We start from the raw sequence: 25,814 nt of genomic DNA, 5'->3' as shown, positions 1-25,814 counted from the left end.
CCTTAATATCTGTTTAATTAGTCTCTGCCAATACTTTTGGGGTAAAAATGCCAATTAAATAAATAAATAAATAATAAATATATTATAGGACATTTTAACACGAATTGACTAAACCCCACGGTAAGCTCAAGAAGGCTTGTGTTGCGGGTACTCAGACAACGATATATATAATATATAAATACTTAAATATATAGAAAACAACCATGACTCAGGAACAAATATCTGTATCTTCATACAAATAAATGCCCTTACCAGGATTCGAACCCGGGACCATCGGCTTCATAGGCAGGGTCACTACCCACTAGGCCAGACCGGTCGTCAATTAAAGCAAACCATTTTCAAATTATTATATCACATCTCTCTCTCGACCTCTCCTCGGCCTTATCTTCTATGCAATTAGAGTAAGATATGCTGATACAGATTTAGCGCATAGGTAATTGTTTTCCATCGCATTTTCTCGGAAACGTTCGTATTTGTCATGCTACTTCAGTCAACCTTAGTACTTTTTTATACCGAGATTTACTGAAATAGCAAGGCACGTTCGTACGTTTCCGTGAAAATACGATGGAAAATAATTATCCACTACATCTGTATTGTGATTCTATGATCAGACTTTCAGCTCGAGTTGCTCACCGTATTTGTTGTCGATGTTGAACTGGCTGAGGTCCCTGGTCTCGGTGGCCCTCCTGTCTCCGTGTGTCAGGGCGCCGAGGGACTCGAGCCGCTTGGCGACGGTGGAGGCGAAGCGCCGCTCGCCGGCCAGGTCAGAGATTAGGAAGATGTATTCCGGGGCGTTCACTTGGTTGGATCGATGTGTGCGACCTGGATAATCAATGAAATGAAGTTAAAAGTCATAGACGACTATTACATAGCTAATTGTCATAGCATAAAATTGCTGTTTAGGGCGTCAAAAGAGCTACAGTGTGTATTATGATTATTATGAAATTAGTAAGGTCGCAGTGAAATTGAATTTTCAAATTTAATATACAACTTGCCGGGTTATAACCACAATTTTTATGGACATAAAAGAAGGAGATACATCACTATGTTTTGCCTTAAGATGGTAGGTTATGGCCATGGCAGGGCACAGAATAAATAATAGTACAGAAGATTCACTCTCTAACAAAACGCGTCTGTTACGATTAGGACAGATATGACCGCTAGGTGGCGACAGCGCCACGCGCAGCTTATAGCTAGCCACCAGAATTGGTGTGAGTCGGATGTACTTGTGCTACCTGTTGCAAAGCGACGAAATCGCGGATTGACCCACGCCTGGTTATGGCATTAAATATATGCGGTTTCTCTGTTATTGTAGATTGTATTACATAAAAATGTAATATAATTATGAAAAACTCACCAAACTGCTGTATAGCCCTGTCGGCCGACCACGGCAGCTCCAGGGTGATGTGTACGCGCCGCCTTTGGTTCCGCGCCCTACACAACACGATTTAAACAATCACAAGGGATGCATTGCATTAAAATTGCACACATATCAGATTAATAGGTCTCAGGTGGTTTGTAAAGAAATTGCGAGGTGATTTTTTTAGTAGAAGGTAGTTAAATTTTGAGACTAAAACTAGTTTGTATATAATTTTTTTTAATTAGTTAATATAATAAGATCCAGAATGTAGCCAAGCCTTCAACCAGTTGGTAGCTGACCAAAATCACTTCTAACCACCCGCCTCAGTTAAACAGTAAACCTATAGTAAGCACATCAACAAAATAATGACTCTTTTATAAATGCTTGTTGCTAGGCCTACTCAATCAAAAAATACTTTAAATGTGACTTCTTACCTCCTGTCACTTTGTAGGGAAATACCACTAGATGCCGCTTCAGAAATGATAGCTACATCCTTCTCGCCGTCCATGAATCGCTGTTTCTCCGTTAGATTGAGCGTCTCGAGAGGCACGTCGGCTTCGGATCTGCTCTCGTAGAGGATCTGACCGTCTTCCGTCTGTACGACGCGCCCTTTGCGGCCTGTCATCTGTGGGTAAAGCAAAGTATTAAAATCTATGGATTTAGACGGTTTAGTTATGTGCAATTTGAATCCGTCTGAGCTATCTCAGCATCGACTTCGGGGTCGTCCATTAATTGCATAACACAAAATTTCAATTTTTAGACGTCTCCCTCCCTACTCGTCACATTAATACCACCCTAACGAACATTCTCAGGTCAGAATTATCAGCGTGGTCAAAAAGCGGTAACAACTATTGTATGTTATACCTGGAATAGGCAGACACTCATATTGGCACGTCTGTGCATATTGAGTAGAGTACATTTAATGTAGATCTTGCGTCTCCACTCGAAAAGGGATTTCCTCTTCTAGTCACGTAAAATAATTATATATGCCGGAGCGTGACTCCAGAAGGAAGTATTGCAGTATATTTGGCTACGGATTTTTGGTTCTAACGAAATTAATAAAGTTGAGAGTAACGCCATCTATTGGCGAAGATGACAGCTTTGGAACGTCACAAGTGGTTTAACTTGGGTGAAGTTCGGTACGAGGTGGCATTTTTGTCGTTATGTTGGTAGACTGGTCAAGCAGGTTAGCCAACTTGATGTTGTGGCGGGAGCAGTGAGGCTCCGCCGCTGGGGATTCTTCTTGATCGGACCGTGCTAGAGATCGGCACTAGTGGAATATAGTATAGTTAACGCTAGTATGTTTAACGAGTCCGAATGTTAGCATACTAATTTAGCTGTGAAGTCAATACATCGAGGTACTACGCCCATGCGCCCACCGCCATTAGGACCATATCTGCGACATATACTCGTATAAAGTTAGAATAGCAAGTATTGTGAGGATTAGAGAGTACCAGCTTGGATATCCGGCGCTCCACCTATTACATACCTCGGCCACGTTCTCTGTGCCGCCAAGCTCGTCCACGAGCTGGTCGAGCGTGTTGGGCGGCAGGCGCTTGGCGAGCCGCTCGACGGCGGCCAGCAGCTCCTCCTTCATGCTGCACGCGCGCTCGATGGCCGAGCGCGGCGGCGGCTGGTTGTTGCGTGCTGGACCTGTTATATCACAAGAGGTTAAGAGCGTACTTTTTCTCTGCAGCTGACTGTACAGTCGGTTCCCTCACATAAATCCACTTTTCTATGCAATTAGTATGGCAACGTGGGTACTTAAGTTGGAGCACTGACCGTACAGTCAGCAAAACTATTATTTTATGAAATAAAATTTGAGTACGTGACTTACCCAAATAGAGTCCATTGGTTCCGACGGGCGTCCCTGTGAGCATGCCGCCGGGCGCCGCGACGGTGACCGTCGGCGCGGTGGTGCTGGTCTTCCTGGAGAACATATTCTCGATCTTGTCCTGTGTGGTCGACGGCTTCTTCTTGGGGGACGCCGCTTTCTTCTTCTTGAGGGGCTTCTTCTTTCTCATCCAGGGTTCTGGGGAAATAATTATCAGATTAAAACATAGTTACATACAAATGAATGTATTCGTATAGGATAACATTTGGAAAATTGTTTAATCACTGCCAGAGTCAATGAATCCGGCGTGGAACGGATTGGGCGAGAGTCGGATTTCTTTCGCTCGTCCCCCGACTCTGCCTTTGCTTCATTCCCTGACCCGCGGATCAATATCTGTCAACTATCCGAGTACCCAAATCCGTGCCCTGACTCCTCCTCTGCTTCGGAATATGATTCTCGGATCAGTAAATCCTACTCACCAGTATCCGAGTCCGTGCCGGACCCGGCCGGGAACGGATTCGAGTCGCTCTAAGAGTCAGCTCGCCGGCGCTCGTCACCCGACTCCCCTTCTCCTTCGTCGTCGGATTCACGGATGAACTCGTCCGAAGACGAACCGCCGCGAGCACGCTTAGCCGCTATGTTGGTTTGTTGCTGCGAGCATTGATCTATAGACGTGGGAAGTAGATCTAATCCTCACCAGTGTCCGAGTCCGTGCCGGAACCGGCGCGGAATGGATTAGAGTCGCTCTCAGAGTCGGACCGCCTGCGTTCGTCACCCGACTCCGCTTCTCCTTCGTCGTCGGATCCACGAATGAATTCGTCCGAAGACGAACCGCCGCGAGCTCGCTTTGCCGCTATGTTGGCTTGTTGTCGTGATGTTACTGGAAAGATAATTAAATTAAGGGATGGTTCTAATGACACAGTAATACTAATAAGAAGAGAAGAGATAAGGAGAGAGAAGAGAGAGAGTTTAATAAGATGTAAACATAAGTTCCATCTTTACGCTGATGATATTCAAATCTACATCTCATTTAATCCAAATAACACAGGACACGCCGTTGCGAAACTAAATGAAGATTTAGAAATTATTACAGCCTGGTCAGAGTCTAACTGCTTGGTGTTAAATCCCAGTAAATCTAAAGTTATGGTATTTGGCTCTAAAAATCAAATCAAGCGGATCGAACACCATAAACCAGCAGTTATTATCTCGGGAGAAGAAGTAGAACGTGTATCGGAGGCACGCAATCTGGGATTACTAATGGATGAGTCATTACGTTTCGAGGGGCATATTGCGGAAATTACAAGAACCGCATTTTATAGACTCAAAATACTCTATCGAATTCGGAATTTCCTCAGCGTCGATCTGCGAATCAAACTTTGTAATTCATTAGTATAGATAAAATTTTTTGAACTGAGCTTGTTCACTTACCTGTACTAACAATGGCATTGTTTTATTACAATCCTATTATCTGCTTTTGTTCTCGTAGGCGCCAACCAATTTACTTACAAAATAAGTTAGAAGTACATTGCATGTACATTGAATTTTAAACCTTATTTCTTATTGAATGGGGTTAAAATGGTCTAAAAAGATAATATCATATTCAATCTTTTGGAAAGAGTGCATTCTTCTTAAGGGTCGATAGTCGTTAAATGCAAAAAAAGTTAGGTTAGCCATTATTTAGTTAGTGTATTTTGTAGTCTATTGTTTAAAGAAATAGAGTCGTTAATCTATACTAACATTTCAAGGCGGTTATAATCTGCTTTTACTACGAGGTGATTATCCTAATTTATGGTTTACCACTCAATGGTATTGTATTCTTGAGACTCTTTGAGTAAACTAGCTCAGATCGTTTGATTTACACTATACTTTCTAAATTTGACTATGCGGACGTAGTATATGGCCCACGTTTACTAGCTCGCACTGACCGTATAGTACAGAGAGTGCAGAATGCATGTGCTCGTTATTGTTTCGGAATTCCGCCACGAGAGCATGTGACACCTTATTTAAACTCAGCAGGTATTCTCAAAATGACATTTCGTAGAGAGCTGCACCTATCATCTTTGTTGTTTGGAGTCTTTAAAATCTCAGAGCCAGAGTATCTGTTCGAAAAGTTCAAATGGCGCGCAAGTAGGTCGAGCTTGTATGGCATCAGATCGGTTTGTAACGAATTGGTATTACCACGTCACCGTACTGCTGCATTTCGAGGTAGCTTCAAATATACAGCAACGAAATGCTGGAATAATATACCTCCACCTCTCAAAAACTTAAACACAGTAAGTAGTTTTAAATTGCAGATTAAACAACGTCTTATAGCAATACAAAACACGCTACCTCCTGGTACTAGAGCCACGCCGTCATATCTAAAATAATGATATATTTATGCACCATATGTCTTATGTCTTTATTTATTTATTTATTTATACCTTTATTAATTATATTTACACTCATAATCTATCTTATAAGATCATATAATTCCTTCCATATTATTATTCTTTATTTTCTATTCAATTCTACTTACACCATAGGTACTAGCAATTTTTCTGTCCAAATTCTAATACTTGTCGTTTACTTACACTCATAGGTACATATTTAACATAACTTTAAGCCATTTAGTTTCCGACTAACAGAAGCAAGTGATAATGTATCAAGGGTCTGCCTGAAAACCAGCGTTGTAGTTAATACGCTGCAATATTATGCTGAGGCAAGCTCCTATTTAACACTCATGAATATTTCTCCCTTAGATGTGCAACTCAATTTCTTAGTTTTTAAGTGTAAATTTAAGATTTATCTGTAAAATGTGTTACATTATTTGTTAACTCTGTCATATCATGTGATGTTGAATAAAATTGTTCTATGTCTATGTCTATGTCTATGTCTATAACTATTTACAATAGCGTGAATCTGATATATCAAAGAACACAATAGGTTTTTGTGAAAACTTAACTCGAGGCCTAAAATGCCGATTGGTTGGTTAATTTTGATACATACATTTCCTCTTACTGGACTCCCCGGTCAATGCTGTTACAGTCAATGCTGTAGGGGTGCGGCCGTTGGGTGTGGGCGCTGGAAGAGCCTTCTTAGGCCCCTCGAGGCCTAGAAGCCGATTGATGCGCTCGCGGTCCGGTGCGGGGAAGTGCTTCTCCACCAGAGATTGGAACACGCCCCTAGAGAAAAACAAAACATTCTTCAAAAAAATATAATATTTAACATGTTGTCATCGTTATATTAAATACGATAAATAAATTCAAAAATTATTAGGTACAAATTGATGGAAATTTAACTAACTAAGGGCGACTTGCACCATTCACTAACGCGGGGTTAACCGGTTAAACCTGGGGTTGCCATAGTTACCAGTACAATTAGACACTGGGTTAACGGTTTAATCGGTTAACCTCGGGTTAGTAGGATGGTAACACTGTCTGAAAATGAAATGGCAATGGGCAGGCCATATAGCGAGAATGAGTGACCAAAAATGGACCAAACGTGTGACACTTTGGAAAGGGCCACAAGGAAAAAGAAAACCTGGCAGACCAATCACAAGATGGGTCGATGACGTCACCGACACCATACCGCACAAATGGCAAGAGGTAGCGCAGGACCGCTCAGAATGGCGGAGGCTGGGGGAGGCCTTTACTCGCGAAGAGGTCCACCAATCATAGTAATTAAGTTTTTCATTTTAATATCAATAATTTTAATTAGGTATGTTAGCTATATTGTTATTTTTTAAGTTATTTGTTCATATTGTGTGGAATTAAAGGCTTTTTTTTTTTTTTAGTAGGATGGTGCAAGTGGGCCTTATATGGCTTAGTGCCCAAAGAGGGTCTTGGCCTTCGAAATGAGGGCACGCCACTTTTCCCGATCCTGCGTTCAACTATTATAGGTACTAAAATTATTTTCACAGGATTTTGCCGCTAAATCAGTATAAGTAATATTTGTAGAAACACACGCCATACATTTTTTCCATTTAAAAATGGTACTACACTTAAATTACTTAACTTTTTAAAGTTAAAAAGATAAAAAAGAACGGCGGAGGTTTAAATTTTCGCGCCGCGGGGCTGCGCGCTACTAATCCCTCGCAACAAACCGTACCGCATTGCGCGCGGTCGTTCGCCCCCGACCTTGACTTGCGCGGAACGGAACGCATTGATCGCGCGTCAATCGACTAGGGTTTGTAGCGTGTAATGTAATGCTATGAGACTTTAGTAATACGCGTTATTTACATTTTTTCAAAGATATATTGTTTTGTATTTAGTTTATTTAGTAATTCTGAGTGATGTTTGGCATATATATTTGAATTAAAGACAGTAAAAAGGATGAAATATTGACATTGCAATGTGTGAATACAAATATTATTCATTTACATGAAAAATAATTACTTTTACAAGTAGAAACAAGTTGAATAATTGATCGATTAACGTGTTTTTGTTACAAGTACATTGACTAAACGGTTATTATAACAAGGTAAGTTTAAGAAAAATTTAAATATTTGTAGCATTTGTACTATGAAGTGAAACATAAACATAACCTCAAAATTGTTTACCTGTTATTAAACAAAAACAGTCATTCAAACATGATAATATACAGGGTGATCAATCCAAATGGGTCAGTAGGGAGAAGTCAGAAACTATGAGAGATAGCGATATCTGTTCTTAGGAACCATGGCTTCGATTTTAGATTTAATAATAATGACATTCAAACTTTTTTTTAACTCTCATACATAACCGGGAATCGAACCTGGTTAATATTCTTTATGTAATCGCGTGTAGTATTTGTTTGCATGGCAACTTTTAAACGATGCGTGATAGGTGGGGGGTGCTTGACCAAATATCATAGAGAGCCCCGAGACAAAACAAACTACATTAAATTAAAATAATTCAAAATGGCCGACTTTTTTTTTAATTTTCAAGTTGGTCCGAGCGCGCTGAGATTTACCATGTCAAAAAATTTTTTGGAAAAATCCAAAATGGCGGCGGACACGGGCAAAGTCATTTCCAAGTAGGTTAAGCGAGCCCGAAGGGCGAGCTTCAGGCAGGGAGGTCGAAGGTCAACCCCGGCGGAAGGTCGAAAGCCTGGAGCCTCCACCCCGACTCCCAAAACGCGAGGCCGAAGGTCGAGCTGCGTGAATGCGGTGCTTCCAAGCGTTCTACCAAGTCAACTGTCTTGATGCGCAAAGCCGGCGGACCGAATGCCCGACGGCGAAGCGTTGAGGCTTGCGAAGGCCGAAGGCCTAAAGCGTCACACGAGAGGGGGAAATTGGAACTTAAACACGACTTAACACTTTTCCTATTGGGAGTCGGGGTGGAGGCTCCGGGTCTTCGGCCCTCCGCCGGGGTCGGCCTTCGGCCTTCCGACCTGAAGCTCGCTCTTCGGGCTCGCTTAACCTACTTGGAAATTTGACTTTGCCCGTGTCCGCCGGTATTTTGTATTTTTTAAAAAAAAATTTTTGACATGGTAATCTTGGGCCCCCAGGCTCGCCGTATGCCAAATCTCAGCGCGCTTGGACCAACTTGAAAAAATTAAAAAGAAAGTCGGCCATTTTGAATTTTTTTTAATGTAGTTTGTTTTATCTCGGGGCCCTCTATGATATTTGGTCGAGCACCCCCTACCTATCACGCATCGTTTAAAAGTTGCCATACAAACAAATACTACACGCGATTACATAAAGAATATTGACCAGGTTCGATTCCCGGTTATGTATGAGAGTTAAAAAAAAAGTTTGAATGTCATTATTATTAAATCTAAAATCGAAGCCATGGTTCCTAAGAACAGATATCGCTATCTCTCATAGTTTCTGACTTCTCCCTACTGACCCATTTGGATTGATCACCCTGTATACAAACAGCAACACTTAACACATGTACATCGATGGACCTTATTACAAAAGGCATAAGGTCCATCAATGGGCAATTAACATTGTGGGAGATGGTACGTGTAGCCATCATTAATTTAAGGCATCATTAAGAATGTTTTAATTGTTTTACCTTCAAAAGAGAATGATTAAGAATATTAGTCAACTTTTGGAATGAAATTTCAGGAATTTTTCTCCTATAAGTACCATTTTTTTTTGACTAAAGCAATTAGTTTTAATTTTTAATATTTTTCAGAAAGATGTCCACAAAAAGGGAATTAAAAATTTTTTTAGAAAAGATATCAGCCGGAGCAAAATTCAACAGATTCAACTATACATCAGCGGAAATATTCACCGTCCTCTTAAAATGTAAGATAGTAGAGGGTGACACGGAGCACTACAACAACTATACTAAAGAATGGATAAGAAAATTCTCCGGATTCACCAATACCACGTGGATTGTACACAACTGTTTCCCAAATATGAAACGGCTGGTGTACAGAAAATCATTCTGGTGCCATCGGTCCAATCAAAACAAGTCTAAAACCTCCGAACGAACAAAGAATCTCAACTGCAGAGCCAAAGTCGACTTCAAAATAAAGATTATGAACAAAAATACTATGAGGAAAGATTTAGATTTGAGGATGGGTCTGAATATGAATATTAGCATCGATTTTAACCATAGTCACTTGATACGCGCCCCGGAGTGTCTGAGCCAGTTAAAAACTTCTAGTCAAGCTGATTCAGCTTTCTACGAATATTTTAATGATGGCTACACGCCTTCGATGGCTAAATGTTACCATGAACTGCTTCTGATAGAGCGAAATGGACCAGATGGTGGAGTTATCGAGAATGCAAGCGTGAATCCTACTCTACGACACATCATATACATATTTCAAAAGAAATGGACATGTAAAACTATAGATACTAATGAAGTTATTAATAGAAAGATTGAAAGTTTACAGCAGAGTGGTCACATGGTTAAATACTGTACGAACAATCAGTTTGCGGTTATTATTACCCCGCTCATGGGGCGCGTTGTGACAGAATTCAGTATTGAAAGTGTATTAATAGATGTAACACCGATACATTCTGGGCCTTTTGTAATGATGGTTTACGTGCCTACGCCACTCGGTTCGCTGCCTATTGCATGTGTTATATTCAATGACAGAAATATAGGTATATATGAGCAGATATTTTTGGCTATATCATCAGCTATAGAGAGAGGTTTTGATAAAAGCTTTGAGCCTAAATTAGTTTCCTTTGGAAATACATTAATAAAGGAAGCTTTAACTTCGATGTTTCCAAAAATAGTGGTAAAACCGGACAGGTTTGAGATTTGTAGAGAATTTTGGGAATTTATTTGCGATGATGACAATAAAGTAGAAAAAAGCAAACGGCATGAAATTATGCAATTGTTCAAGTCTTTAATTTATGCTGATAATATAGAAGAAGCTATTACAATCCATTATAGTTTAGTAAACAATGATATAATGCAACCATTTTTGCAAAAAATGGAATCCGTCTGGCAAGATTGGGAGCAATGGATGGGGGTAAAAGACTTCAATGGAAAACATATTGAAGCGCCTATAATATTTATAAAAGAGTTCTTTATACAGAAATGTAAGTCGTTTAATTTCTGTGTAATGATGGACGTTATCACTAAAATTCTAGAAAGTCATTTTCAGAAAATGATAATTGCTTATATAAACAATGATGTTGTAGGTTTGCATACAAAGTTCCTATTAAAAACTGAGCTTTCTTCAGAATCTATACACAAAGTCGGACCTAATGATTATAAAGTGACTGGCGATGGAAAGAACACTTATCATTTGAATACAGATTCAATTTGTTGTGATTGTAAAGTAGGTGTGAAAGGACGAATATGTGAACATTTAACATTCGTACTGAATACTATCAACTACAAATACAATGGCATTACCGATGCCATAGATACTGACGTCGTTTATAAAATAGCAGGTGAGGTTAATAAAGTAAAAGTTGAAAATGATAATAGAGAAGAAACGGAAGATTGTGAGACGCCCTTTGACACAACCGATAGACCTATGTCAGCTTCATCAAATGAAAGTGATATTTCTACCGAAGTAAAACAAGAAATAGATCCACTAGAGGCAAATTACTGCATAGAAAATGTGGTAACATTAGATTTAAAGGTACAGTATGAAGCAACGATGAAGGAATTGAATGACGAGTTTAGAAGACTGAATAGATTGTTTAGAGATAACCCGAATAAAGCTAATGTGGAGACGATGGCGCGGCTAGCTAAGGAATTGGCTAAAATAAGACCAGTGGAAAAGACGAATTTTTCCAATATGTTTGTCCAAATGAACTGAATATGTTTAGTTCGTAGGGTTTGTTGTTATCAATATTATAGCTAAATAAACAGTATTAATGACTGATTAAGTTTTATTTTCTTTTCAGCTGTACAGTTTAATTAAATTCAAATCATTCTATTACGCGGTGTTGTTTAAAACATCGACTTTATTAAATTTGCGGCAACTAAGGAAGTAAGTAAAATTTATTTTAATATTATTTACAAACAATTCAGAAATCATATCCCTTCATCAATATAGTTACATTCAACTGAAAATACAAAATGCAACAGTGTACATATATAACAAATTAGACCAATGTTGGTCCGGACTCTATCTCGTTGCAATACGGTTTACGAATGACGCCTTATCGCACTTGACCGCTCCCGCTGTCATTAGTGTATGGATCCGACGACAGACATCGCTAACCAAACATCAAGTACTCCATTTCAGCTTAGGCTAAAATGCTTTAAATTTAATTTAATTTATTTAAAACCAACAAGGGATCAATTTCGTTAGTGACGCATTTTAATCTTACAACTAATGTTAGTAGGTACACACAAACTTATTAACTAACTACATATTTATTCATTTATTTAAGCACATGAGAGTGCACCACAATGGTTCAGGTAGGCGCCAGCTAACATATTTTTTCATATGTCCAGCTGATCTCTGCAGTTGAATTTCTCAACCGGTTCTCGTGATAATTGGTGAGCTACAGCTCACAGAGCCATTAGTATATGTACTCACTTGGCGGTGGAGACGAAGTCGCTGAGCTCTCCGTCGTCTCGCTCCAGCTGGTCCAGGGTTCGAGCCTCGCCCGTGCTCTGCAACCCGATCACGACGCATTTGCCGCATTTCACCGCTTCTCGCGCTGTTACTACTGCGTGATGCACCTATGGACAATATCATATCATTAATAAAGAGTATTCTAAGTTATTTAATCGTATGGCAAGATTCGAGTCGCTTAAAATATTAGAAAGTACATAATAAAGAGTTAAAGAACTATATCCAATGAATTGGTCCAAAGGGCTGCGTCTTCAATAGGAGCGAACAAGTCTTCATGGTTGCCCATAAACTTTCTCTTAGGGCATTCGACTGTTATATTGGATATTCTGCTTTGGAGCTCCGCAGTCACTCTCTGGCGAGTCTCACCACCCGCACTTGAACATATAATCGGCACAGCGTCCATGCTCAGTTAGAAGTCGGTTTATCTGGCCACCATTCCTTTCTTGGAGCCGAAAGACATCCTGGCTTTTTGTATGGTCGAAGTTCGATAGTACTCTAATAAACCTAGCTTTCATAAGCTAGTGGGCTAAGCGCAAATAATCTAGGAGCATAGAATAATATTAGTAGACCAAAAAGTACCAACAATCAAACTTTTTTAAAGACTCAAAAACGTATGAAACGTAGCGGATTGTAAAATGATGAAATACTGGGATTTACGATATTGTATTTAACCGGCGAGCGTGTATGAGGAATGTTATGAATGTGAAGGAAGCGAAAGAGGTATGTCAGGATCGTAGCAAGTGGAAATCCGTGGTCTCTGCCTACCCCTCCGGGAAATAGGCGTGATTATATTGTATGTATGTATGTATTTAGTTATGATGATGATGATATCCTGTTATCCCTCATCTCCTGTATTTAGTTATATCAAATGAAAACCTGAAGTTACCTTAGCGGCGATACACAGGTACTTGAAGAACCGTTGATGCGCCGACCAGAACTGTCCCCACATGGTCTTCTTCATGCGAGCTTCCGCGTCGATCAGCTCCGCGGCCTCCGTGAACCGCTGCATGGCTTCCACCCACTACGACAATAGTTATCTGTTTTACAAGGGGGCAAAGTTGTTGTTTAACCGCTCGTGCTAATATTGATGGATTACTAATATGTTGCATAAAATTTATTGTCATATTTTACTTTCGCATAGCAACCCTTGGCAGAATCATCATTTCGCAGAATTACTTTTTGCATAAGTTTCAAGGCATACTGTTGTTTCGCACAATTTTGTAAAGCAGAATAATGCAATGGCATAATCTCAATTTGAAGAATAATACTATAATCGAATAATTGTTTTGCCGAAAATTGCGTCGCATAATATGTACTTGGCATACTGTCTTTTCGCACAATTTCCTTAGGCAGAATAATTCATTGGCATACTGTTGATGAGAATAATATTTTGATGGATAGTTAGTTTCTCGCCGAAATAGGTATCGCATACAGATATAAAATCGAATAAAACAATTATATTACATTTATGTGTTCGGAGTTTCTATTTTTTTTAATTTTCCGTACCCTACTACACCAATGAATACCTACTCCAACAGTACCTATTGAGCAGGGGTCGCAGTTCTAACCTAACCTAACCTACACTTCTGGAAGCAGTTTCTTTTGAGTAGGGGTCGCAGTTCTAACCTAACCTAACCTACAGTTCTGGAAGCAGTTTCTTTTGAGTAGGGGTCGCAGTTCTAACCTAACCTAACCTACAGTTCTGGAAGCAGTTTCTTTTGAGGGGTGTGTAATGATCCGTATAACAATTTTTGATATATTTTCAAAATATATAACAACTTTTGATATAATTTCATGGTGTATAATCACTTAAGCGGTATAATGAACTTTTGATATAACAACAAAATAACTATTTTCATGGGATATAATGTTTAATCGATATAAAAGCTATTCGATATAACGTTTACTGGATATAATGAATATTTGTTATAAGTATTTATGGTATAATGTATTCAAATGTATAATAATAAGTTGAGGTTATAATAAAAAAAGTCGGTTCTGGCGCTTCGCCGGCCGCTACCGCGGCACGCTCGCTTCGCTCGCTCGGCTCGCGCGCTGTAGGGTCGCAGTTCTACCTAACACTCCTCCTCGCTTCGCTCGTCGTCGTACCTAACTGAGACCTGCCTTAAGTTCGAATACGTAGGTTGTTATAATAGTAGTAAATATTACAAATTATACCAGTACTATAGTTCGTTTTTTTTAGCATTAGAAAGAACTCCACAGAAGCAAGCGTGCAGTTTTTATCAGGCTCTTTAATTGTTAATAATAATTGAATTATCTAATGTAGCATGGTCAATACATATAATTTACTTCAAATTATTACCGCTAAAAGTGCCGGATTTGGAACCACAAGCTTACTTCTGCGAAGTTCTTTCTAATGCTAAAAAAAACGGACTATACATTATGCCAACTGAGCGTTATATCGAACTTAATTATATACGCTGTTAATGTTAGATTAGAAGTAGTTATATTACAAGTTCATTATACTTGACGATAGTTAGACTCTTTAAGAATATACCATGTATTGTTATAGCAAAAGTGCATTATGTCCCTCAATCGTTATATCGACTAAAAATATATCAAAAGTTGTTATATGGACCGTTACGCACCCTCTTTTGAGTAGGGGTCGCAGTTCTAACCTAACCTAACCTACAGTTCTGGCAACAATTTCTTTTGTGTAGGGGTCGCAATTGTAACCTAACCTAACCTATAGTTCTGGCAGCAATTCCTTTTATGTAGGGGTCGCAGTTCTAACCTAACTTAACCTGTAGTTCTGGCAGCAATTCCTTTTGTGTAGGTTCAGTCAGCGACATGAGTATTATGCGGTAACAATTTCGGCAGAACTTTTATTCTGCTGCATAACATTCTGCGAAATTCAAGTCTACAATATGAGCAATATGCCATAAGAAATTCGGTGGAATGTAATTTATGCTACATACAATTCTGCGTATGTAAAATCGACGATAGTAGTATTCTGCTATTCAAAATTCTGCCAAATGAATGTTATGCGACATGACAGTTATGCTAATTATACAATTATGCAAAAGTATCATTCGGTTAAAAATGTTTCTGCGAAACCTGCTATGCGAAGTGTATTTCGGACAATCGATATTATGCAAGATAAAGGGAAGCCGAATGGTTGACTCCACGAAATTAAGTTAATTCGCGTATAACATTAAGGCGCGGTGTGTAGTAAAATGCGCTTTTTTGTAACCATATTTACAGACTTTTACAAGGATTTCATGCATTATTTTCTAGTATGTATAACTTTAGTCCTTGAACTACGTTATTGCTTGTCAGAAACACAACGGCTCATTATTTTCTCGATAGAATCTTAAGTTGAAAACATGCTTAAAGCTGTCTTTTGATCCATATTTTAGAAGTACTACGACGAAAATGGATATGAAACTTACCTCATTCGATAGCTTTTAAGTAAATCTTCGTTTTTGCTGGTCCTTTTATCGATACGTTAATCTTTTCATTCATAATTTTATGAATTCAACTTTTGCCTACTAAATTACACCCTACGCGGCAAACCTTGCGCCTATTCCCCGCGCCAGTACGCCCGTGGCCACTGCCAGCGTCGGACCTATGCTAGTTTAGTGGACGTTTCATAAAATGGGTAACCACTGTATAAATATGCAAATATGTTATACACACAATGTTTTTCAACATTCTTACGAAGAAAAGCAAAATAATTCTTAATTACTGTGACATTTCAGACATTCGCCCGTCATATTGTCAATTTATAACAAGTTGGGAAGCAAAGGCACACACCCGTCTAACCAATCCGGAATTCAGTCACGATTGATAAATTGTGTAAACAAATTTTATTAAAGGCTATTTCAAATTGAATCATTTTTAAACATATGTGTACGGGATTCAAATACCTATGTGGGAGTGTTTAGTGTATGGTGGTACCCTTCGAGCAACACCGGCTTCCGAGTGGTACCTAACCATTTCACCGCTTTTAGTTTCCGAGTTACCTACATGCGTTTTAAGGGAAGTGGTCGAAAAATGCCTAAAATGGTTTTGTGTTTAATATTAGGTAAGGTAGAAGTACTAGTGCTCGACGCTGCACTAGTATTCGACATGGGTATAGTGTGTAGCTTTCAAATAGAGCTCGACGGCTAATCCTTTTTTTTATTATGAATGGGCTTACTCATGGCCACAGACTCCTATTGTCTATTGTTAAGTAAAACCGCTCATGCCACGTGCCACAACCACCTGCATAAAAAATACGTACTCCGGTTACTGAGTGCGGCGAGTCGAACGCTACAGAACCAGTCTAAAATGTGTCATCGAGATGACACAAAGGCGCGTTATCGGAGAGCGCACCTACACTGGTTTTTTGAGCGTTGGCCTAGCCGGCGCTCAGGTGCCAAATAAAATAATTAAGACCCTTTTTTGCACGTAAGTAGCACGTGCGGTTTTACTTAACAATAGACAATAGGATTAGCCGTTGAGCTCTATTTGAAAGCTACACACTATACTTTATGTCAAAGTAATATAGGTTAAATTTGAACGGCGACGATCTTTCTGTATTCAAATTTAATTCTTGTCACTTTGACATAAAGTGCCCGTGTCGAATACTAGTGCAGCGTTGTGCACTAGTACTTCTACCTTATTTCCGCCAAGTCCGTACCGTGCTATATGGAAATTTATTCCAAAAAATGCTGTTTTTATATACCACACTGGTGGCAAGCCAGCATACGACCCGCATTCACCATAGCCTATGGACGCCTGCAGCTACGGGGATATGACACATCATGCCAAATGTTGATTGATTTTATATAAAATAAAAGTCCTAATATATAAAATAAGCTTTCATAAGTAATAGTTACTGATTTTTAAAAAGCGCCATTCAATTAAAAGACATGTCTAGATCGCTTACCTTCTTTCAAGTACTTTCTAATGCTAAAAAAAACCAACTACAGTATTCCTCCTTATTTTCAATACCTACTTGCCCGAAATTGACTTCTAGAATTAGACCAAGTCTGCGAAGATTTTGATTACACACGCAGTGCAAGTGTTAATCATAATTTCATGAAGGTTTGTCGTTCAAAATAACACTTGCACTGCGTGTGCATTCTAAATCGTTGCAGAATTTTCTTGGTCTAACTCTATTATATTTTTAAGGTAAGTACTTAAGTACTAATTTCTGTCTCATAGTAATTGGGTATAATTTTATTAGGTTCTTAGTTTGTCGGGGTATACTCTCATATTGTATATAATTTCATTAAGTACTCATTAAATTACGAATTTGCTAATAAACCTTATTCGATATTATTTGCCGGAAAAAATCCCGGAACTGACAAATCAGAATATTCAGAATACCGATGGCGCCAGAATAAGGATGTAGACGTGCTGCGCGGGAATGGTGCGGCGGGGTGCGCGGGGCGCCCGCCCGCCTGTTCTACCACTCGTCTGCTTCACCCCCTCGGAAACGTAAAACTCAACTATAAGAGCGCCTTAAGCGTTTTTATCCGTAGCCAAAGCATTATTAAACCTATTTATTTTTCTTCCGGAACCCCCAATCTATCTTAAAATATAGGTGGTATTCCACCTATCCAATTTCTTTGTCCAATGTGTATTGCGTCTCACATTTTGCTTAATGAGAGAGTGAGACACAATGACATTGGACAAAGAAATTGGACAGGTGGAATACTGCCCTCCTAACCTAAGCCGAATAGCGCTATCTCAAAAACAAATGGAACTATCAACTATAGAAAGTAAAGTATAAGTTAGCAATTAATTATCTTTTGAGATAACGCTATTTGGCTTAGTGCCACTTGCACCATCCCACTAGCCCGGGGTTAACAATTTACAATATTTACAATTTGACACTGGGTTAACGGTTTAATCGGTTAACCCCGGGTTAGTGGGATTGTGCAAGTGGCACTTAGTAGGGCAGAATACCACGCTTTAGATAAATAATAAGTGTGTCAGAGGCCAAGATCCATTTTGGGTTACGGATCCAGTGAAGCAAATAAAATAATTAATAAAACTCACCAAGGCAACAGACTTGTCGTAAGTCTCACGAAACGCGTCCGATAGCGGCACCTCCTCTATCTTGAACGAGACGCCGTGGAACGAGAGCTGGCGGGCGATGTACATGCCTCGGAGCTTCATGTCCATGGCTACGATCTCCATGGCGCCGACACCTCTGTACGAACAATCACATGGATTATATCTCGAAATCAAAATATCAAAAGTTATTTGGATGTGCTCACTAAGGTTAACCGGTTAAACCTGGAGTTACCATGGTCACCAGTACCATTTGACACTGAGTCAACGGTTTAACCGGTTAACTCCGGGTTAGTGGGATAGTGCAAATCGCACTAAGAATCTCATATCTTTTTCATAATGTTGATAAAGTTGTTATATGCCAAAGTGTTACTTTTCAGGTGTTCAAGGACGAAAAGATCCAGTTTAATGGTACACAAAGTTTCCCATTCATACCTCATGAATGTAAGTCAAGCAACTTCGATAAGGTGAGTACTCACCTCTTTTCTACAGCGTTGATAAAGTCCATAAACGTAGGGAAGGGTGTTCCCTCGCCCCATATACCAAGCCGCACCATATACGCCATCTTCCTTGGTTCAGAAGTGCCCGTGGCCGAAACGTATACTACGCGAGTCTTGGGGAGTTTGTTTTAGAGTTTTGAACCTAGTGTGTATTCTTACAGAGTTAAATTTGCTTTGTTTCTACGGTATAAGGGTCTTACCTCTTTTCTACCGCGTTGATAAAGTCCATAAACGTAGGGAAGGGTGTTCCCTCGCCCCATATACCAAGCCGGACCATATAGGCCATGTTCCTTGGTTCAGACGCACCCGTGGCCGAAGCGTATACTACGCGAGCCTTGGGGAGTTTGTTTTGTAGCTCTAGGGCGGTAAGGCCGGTCTTTGTGGCCTTGCCTGAGCCGACGGGGCAGAGGTTCTTCGCTTTGTGGCATTCGTCGAATACGATCTGATTTGATGGTGTAAGTAGGTTTTATGGAAAGATGCAAGGAAATAATTTGAAATTAATTCTTTATCGCGTTTTTCCTATGACATTTTAAAAGTCTTTTTTTTTATGAGTTACCTACAACTACATTACAACAGACTGCTCATTTTCTAACCATCCGACTGTATTTTAATAATAACAAAACTTCAGTGAGACACAGACATATTCAATATATTAAGAACGGGTCACTCACAAGTCACTTACAAGTCGTAAAAGTCTGCACCGGTCCGTCACCGTCAACACAAGCTCCTGATGACACTCCTCGGTACGAAGTGAAATATGTCGATTTTTCGACTTAAAATACGTGACCGACCCGTTCTTAATATATTAAATATATCTAACTGTATTATATTATACTCGATCTATTTTCTAAAAGCGAGCGCTTGAGGGAAAACCGATAGGACGCCGCCCGGTCGGTCGACCTAGGTATCGATGGGCGGATGTGGTGGACGCTGATCTGCGCGAGCTCCGGGTTGAGAACTGGCGAGAAACGGCACAGGACCGGGATCAGTGGCGAGCAGTCGTGTTGGAGGCCAAGACACACTTTGGGTCGCTGCGCCAGAGGAGTAAGTATAGTAGTAAGTATTTTGTAAAAGGATACGCATCCGTCGAAGTCCTCCCCGCACCACTGCAGCAGCTGCTTGAGCCTCGTCCTGTACTTGGTGGTGTTCGACTGCGTCTCGCCGATCAGCGCCGAGTATGTACAGAATACGACGCCTTTCTTAACGTTCCCGTTCACCGCCGATGAGATCTTTGCGTATTTGAACTGGGTACAAAAAAGGATCTCTTGAATTAAAAAGTTACGAATGAAACAAAAAGTTTTTCTATCTGTTAGATCAGCGGTCGGCAACCAGCGGCCCGCGGCCCGCGAACCTCTCACTTGTGGCCCGCGAGCCTCCCAGGCTATTTTGTATGTATTATTGACAAATAGCAATATCTGATAAAGTCATAAATAATAACAAAGTGCGGCCCGCGACCACTTCGTTAGCTGCTATGTGGCCCTTGGCTGCTAAAAGGTATGAATATTAATACATTACAAATGTGCGAAATTTAAAAGTAGTAAACTCGCAACGACTTACGATAAATTGAAACACGACCGAAGGGAGAGCTTTAAACCGACACGAGCTGCGAATTACCTTTTCGCACGTGTACTGTACAACGTTTTACAGTACATATGGCCCTTAAAATGTTCCACATTCGCACGTACTGCTAGTGGGACATTCCACGATACTGTCGCTTACATAACGCAATTCTTCTAATACTTCTGGAAATGCTGAGTAAGCGATATTGGGTCAGGTATTTTGCAAAGGCAAATTCATGACTTGGCTAACAAATTGGCAGTATATTCTCGAGATTCACGTATTTTATTGAGGTAGTTGCCATACAAGGCAAAAGCGTTATGTAAGCGACAGTCTCGTGGAATGCCCCTAGTACTGCTAGTTACCGCATTAGGGCGGTAAAGTAGCACCATACTGTAAAAATGATTTTATATATACACGTTGGTAAATAAGCAGACGACCCGCCTGATGGTAATGGATGGTTGATGGTTACCAATGTTACCATCAAGGAATATTCAATGCGCATTGCAGACTCTATTAAAAACTTTATGGAAAAAGTAATCATGTTTAAATTTTTACTTAAAAGACCGCTTAATGTCATACTTACGTGTAAAATAAACTTATTTCATAATTCTTCAATCTTTTCTTTAGATTTTTGCCAGCATCTATTTTTTCGCGACAATGATACGGTTACTCGGATCACTCTATATCTAATTGATTTTTTGTGATTGTTAAGTCTCAAAATTGATTTTACGGTGACATCTTTCTTTAAATGAAATATCGGTTACGGAAAATCAGTTAAATTTCCAGAACTATTTCAGTTCAGTTCAGTTCAGAACTATTTGCTACTAAATAAGTAGGTAAGAGACACGCTTTGACGTTTCAGCATCCTGTAATTAATTTTACTTATTTGCTGCCAAAGTGTGTACGTTACCTTATTTAGAGGGTGAACTTCAATCTTCCCCGCCCCGATGTCCCTCAGGTCTCTCTCCGCGTCGTACTTCAAGTCGTTGGAGACTGACACCCAGATGGCGCGCTTGCGGCCCTTCAGGTAGTTCTCGAAGATTATGCCGGCGATGGTTCGGCCTTTGCCCACACCAGCGCCGTCACCTGACAACACATTTCATTAACTTTTAATTTTAAGCTTTTTAATTTTGACGACCGGTCTGGCCTAGTGAGTAGTGACCCTGCCTGCGAAGCCGATGGTCTTGGGTTCGAATCCCAGTAAGGGCATTTATTTGTATGATGATACAGATATTTGTTCCTGAGTCATGGGTGTTTTCTATGTATTTAAGTATTTGTGTATTATATATATCGTTGTCTGAGTACCCACAACACAAGCCTTCTTGAGCTTACTGTGGGACTTAGTCAATCTGTGTAAGAATGTCCTATAATATTTATTTTATTTATTTATTTATTCATTTTAATACTACAGAAAAATTAAAGCCTCCGTTGGACAAGGCTGGATTTGAACCAGCGTCTTCAGGTTTCCCCTACCTTGTGCCCACCCTAAGGGGTGGTATTCCACCTGTCCAATTTCTTAGTTCAATGTTATAGCGTCTCACTCTCTCATTAAGCAAAATGTAAGACACAATACACCATGGACAAAGAAATTAAACAGGTGGAATACCACCCTTATACACGTAGAGACCGTTTTAAGCTAATTTTTCACCGGCTTGAATATAATGAAGTGAGCGAGTGTCATTATAAACGTCATATCCTCATAGAAATTTGACATTAATGATGACATAACCACTCTTGGTCATTGCAAATGGCATGCAGAATTAAGCTCGGCCCGAGTAGACTCGGGTTGGAAACCTCATATCCAAAAATAATGAAAAACTTTCAGTAGTATATCACTTTTGGAGCCCACTCGGGCACTCAAACTGAGACATTGATTTGAAACATAATCGAATTCTAATTTTTCTACATCTGAGACCAGACGAATTGATTAAACTTTTCCGGCTAGGTGCTGTATATGCCAGCCCGACCAATATTTCGAATCCAAAGTTAGTATTTAATACAACATATATATGACTGGTTCTTACCTATAAGGAACCCGGCCCTCGTGCCGTCCGGCAGCGTGTGCTCGTGCGCCTGCGCTGTGTACACGACGGCTTCCAACTGCAGAGCGGATAACAACCCGTTCCTAATGAGGTGATAGCTATTGATTAATTCAATTACGTATTTGGAATCGTCTGAAAAGAGATTACATTTAAAATAAGAAGATAACGGCTCAGCCACTACCACAGAATAAATAATAGTACTAGGTACAGAAGACTCACTCACTAACAAAACGCGTCTGTTACGATCAGCACAGATATGGCCGCTAGGTGGCGACTGCGCCACGCGCGGCTTATGGCTTTCCCCAAAATTGGGGTCGAACGGATGTACTTTTAGCTTCCTGTAGCAAAGCGACGACATCGCGGAGTGAGCCACGCCTGCCACTACATCACGTATACATTGCGGCCGCACTGAGCGGCGAATCATCATCATCCTCGCGTTGTCCCGGCAACTAATCCCCGGAATTGACGTGGTACTAGTTTATACGAAAGCGCCTGCCATCTGACCTTCCAACCCAGGAGGTAACGTAGACCTTATTGGGATTAGTCCGGTTTCCTCACGATGTTTAACTTCACTGAAAAGCGACTGGTAAATATCAAATGATATTTTGTTCATTAAGTTCGGAAAAACTCATTGATACGAGCCAGGGTTTGAATTGAACCCGCGATCTCCGGACTGCAAGTCGCACGCTCTTACCGTTAGGCCACCAGCGAGCGGCGAATGTTGTGTAATAATGTGAAGATGTCTTCAGCTAACTAGTTACTAGTTCGTAAGATTTCAGTTTTTCACTGTCCAGTCGCCATCAGATATATCGGAGCGGTCAAGGTGTTCACAAATATCTGAACACGCCTCTATTCTCAATGCGTTAGAGTGCGTGTTCAGATATTGTGAACACCTTGGCCGCTCCGATATATCTGATGGCGACTGTCCATGGATGAAAATAATGAAATGTTGTAAATACCGTATCGTCTCGTCGGGTAAGCTGAGGCTGTAGTGCACGTCGATGGGCTCCACGGAGGAGAGCGAGGCTGTCTCTACGACAGGGTCGGGGTGCTTGCGGCCGAGTTTCACTGGGGATAAACATAAAGTAAACTTGGGTAAGAAGTGGAAATTTCAAAGCGCTATTCTGTATTTTCCTATACTAAACTATAGCGCTTTAAAGTTTAAACAATAATAAAGTTCGTCTACGCTAAGTCTGCAATAAGTCAGCTAGTGACGATGTAAGCTCACGACATAGTAAACGCTTTGCGTGCAGAGATAATGCCGATGGACTCTAAACAACTTACGTTTCGTAGGCATGTAGTCGGCGTACGTCTCTGCCACGCCCATCTCTTCGTCGTCCACCTCCTCCTCGTCGCCAGGCATCTGCGTAAACAAAAAACATACGATTCACATCAACTGTGTTATGAGACTCGTACGTTATTTTGGCATAAATGAGAATTAAGAACGGAAACATAAGAATTTTAATCTTTTGACCGCCAAGGACATTAACTGATTAACCAACCAGCGATAACACGCTGCACACGATATGGGTGGCATTTAAAGGGTTAATTAAAAGAATATCCAAGATCCTGGTCACGGCACCAATTTATAAAGCATCAACCTACCCTCAACCGGTCTGTCTTGTTTGCGAACCTAGCGCTCCACTCGAATTGTGGTAGAACAAGGTGAGGGGTCAACATAAAACCGCTCTTAGAGCATGAAAATAAGGTCAGAAACACGTGAAACGGGTATGAGTGCATGCCCAGGACGCCTGCCATTTTCCTCGACTTTCTACCAAGACGAATAATATGGTTTTGTCTCAAAGAGTGCAGCGTGTTGCCCGCCGAGCGGCTTTTAAATCGAACAGGTACTTTGGAATATAAACACTTACCTTGTCTTGCGGAAAGAGGCCAGCTTTAGGCCCCCAATTAGGCGTGGTGAGCTGTGCAAACTGTCCAAGCATGCCTGCCAATGGCCCACCCATGCCCGACGCCAATATCTGATTCAGGTTCTGAAGCAGGTACGAGTTCATGCCCGGTATGCCCGCCATTTCCACTGCAAGTGAAATTATAGTTAGTTGTATGAATGGATTACTGGTTGGGGATTGTACAAGGACCAAAAAGTGATGTTCTACCATCTTAGATTTGTAACGCTCGACGCATTCAGCTGTTTGAGCAGTTTACAAAAGGAATGGATGCTTTTCTAATTTAAAAATTCCATATTTATATTCCATATTCAGCTTTAATTCCATCAATAAATAACTGCCTTACGATAAAAATCTACTTATACATTTTATTCTTATATTTAATATCCAGCTAAGCATTCTTATAAATACAAGGGAAGTATTCACTCAGATGCAGTGGATGGAGAGCGAAAAACTAAATATTTGGTCCATGTAACGTCCCATAAAGTAATACATAGTCACAAGCATATCACAAGGCATAACATAAGGAAGATAAACTAAATACTACACATATCACTGCTAAAGAAACTAAATACATAAAACTACAAAAATTAACACATCCAATCCGAAGATAGAAAACAAAAATATTAAAATTACCTACATTCAATGCAATAAAAAAAAAACAGTTCTTGCAGCGTTTTAGTTGCTTTCATGTTCCTGTAGATTTTATGGCTTTATCGGTTATTTGGTATTTGATCAATGACTTCTACCAAATTGAAATAACTTTAATATTATATTTTAAACTTTCGCGTTTTGAACACATATTAACTCACATTATAGACGGGTCTAACGCGAATTTAATTCAATTACCTTGATTTACCGACGTTTCGACACAGGTTTCACAGGTCGTGGTCGTGAACTTTAATATTGATACAAAAAGCTAACAGGAAAATAAAAGCGGTTAAAACACTAAAATAACTACCCAGGTACTTCAAACAATCACATTCGAAGATAATAGTAGTTAATTCAAGTAAAAGAGTCCATGCTTTTCCGAATAAGGTTTTCGAATTATCAGTTAAGGTCATTGTAGGGAAGACTGTCTTTAAGAGAAGACCGTCTACAAGCTTTCGTCGCTTTTAACTCTTGTGTTAACACATACCGCACTTACGGAAAGTCGGTAGACCAGGAGGGAAGCTCTCCCTTTCTGACTGTGTCTGAGACGTCATCACCATCATAACTTAAGAGCTTTACTCTTGTCGGTGGAGTAATCGCGAATCATTTCTTTCTTGTGCCAGTCTTTTAATTTCCTCATACGACGCATTATATTTTATTTGGCTGAGATAAGTAATTCTAAGTCTTCCTTCTTCTCTTGTCTTTTCAATTCTGACTTCCAGGATGTATAGGAAAAAGTTGTCATGCCGTATAAGGTGTCTTACCATCATGCCTCTCTAATTTCTTATTGCATTTAACAAGCTGAAAGACGTACGTATACAAATACGAGTTCTGGCCCTATGTCGGTCTTCCCTCCAATAAATTCACCAATGCCTTAGATCTAACAGCACCGGAAAAGGTTATAAAACAGAAAGATAGTCTTCCGTCTAATATTCAAAATCTTATACTCTGGCGAAATGAATTAAA

General features: G+C 40.0%; 1 protein-coding gene across 1 annotated transcript in view; it reads right to left on the bottom strand.

The window, feature by feature from the left end:
- The window catches only part of LOC134674700 (protein strawberry notch), a 61,174-nt gene that overhangs the window by 25,613 nt on the left and 9,747 nt on the right, over positions 1-25,814 (bottom strand). The window contains exons 6-22 of the mRNA XM_063532825.1: positions 24,165-24,328; positions 23,578-23,656; positions 23,253-23,361; positions 22,276-22,376; positions 21,162-21,337; positions 19,771-19,935; positions 18,892-19,133; positions 18,177-18,330; positions 13,051-13,185; positions 12,126-12,271; positions 6,183-6,358; positions 3,892-4,074; positions 3,198-3,392; positions 2,850-3,013; positions 1,795-1,985; positions 1,358-1,434; positions 634-822 (exon numbers count right to left, since the gene is read on the bottom strand). Of these exons, the coding sequence (XP_063388895.1) occupies positions 634-822; positions 1,358-1,434; positions 1,795-1,985; positions 2,850-3,013; positions 3,198-3,392; positions 3,892-4,074; positions 6,183-6,358; positions 12,126-12,271; positions 13,051-13,185; positions 18,177-18,330; positions 18,892-19,133; positions 19,771-19,935; positions 21,162-21,337; positions 22,276-22,376; positions 23,253-23,361; positions 23,578-23,656; positions 24,165-24,328 (2,646 nt within the window). The remainder of the gene's footprint in view (positions 1-633; positions 823-1,357; positions 1,435-1,794; positions 1,986-2,849; positions 3,014-3,197; positions 3,393-3,891; positions 4,075-6,182; positions 6,359-12,125; positions 12,272-13,050; positions 13,186-18,176; positions 18,331-18,891; positions 19,134-19,770; positions 19,936-21,161; positions 21,338-22,275; positions 22,377-23,252; positions 23,362-23,577; positions 23,657-24,164; positions 24,329-25,814) is intronic.

This window comes from Cydia fagiglandana, chromosome 20 (assembly GCF_963556715.1).
Source record: "Cydia fagiglandana chromosome 20, ilCydFagi1.1, whole genome shotgun sequence".
NCBI classification, from domain to species: Eukaryota; Metazoa; Arthropoda; class Insecta; order Lepidoptera; family Tortricidae; genus Cydia; species Cydia fagiglandana.
Note: the sequence above shows the minus strand (reverse complement) of the source record. Positions and strands in the feature narration are given on the sequence as shown.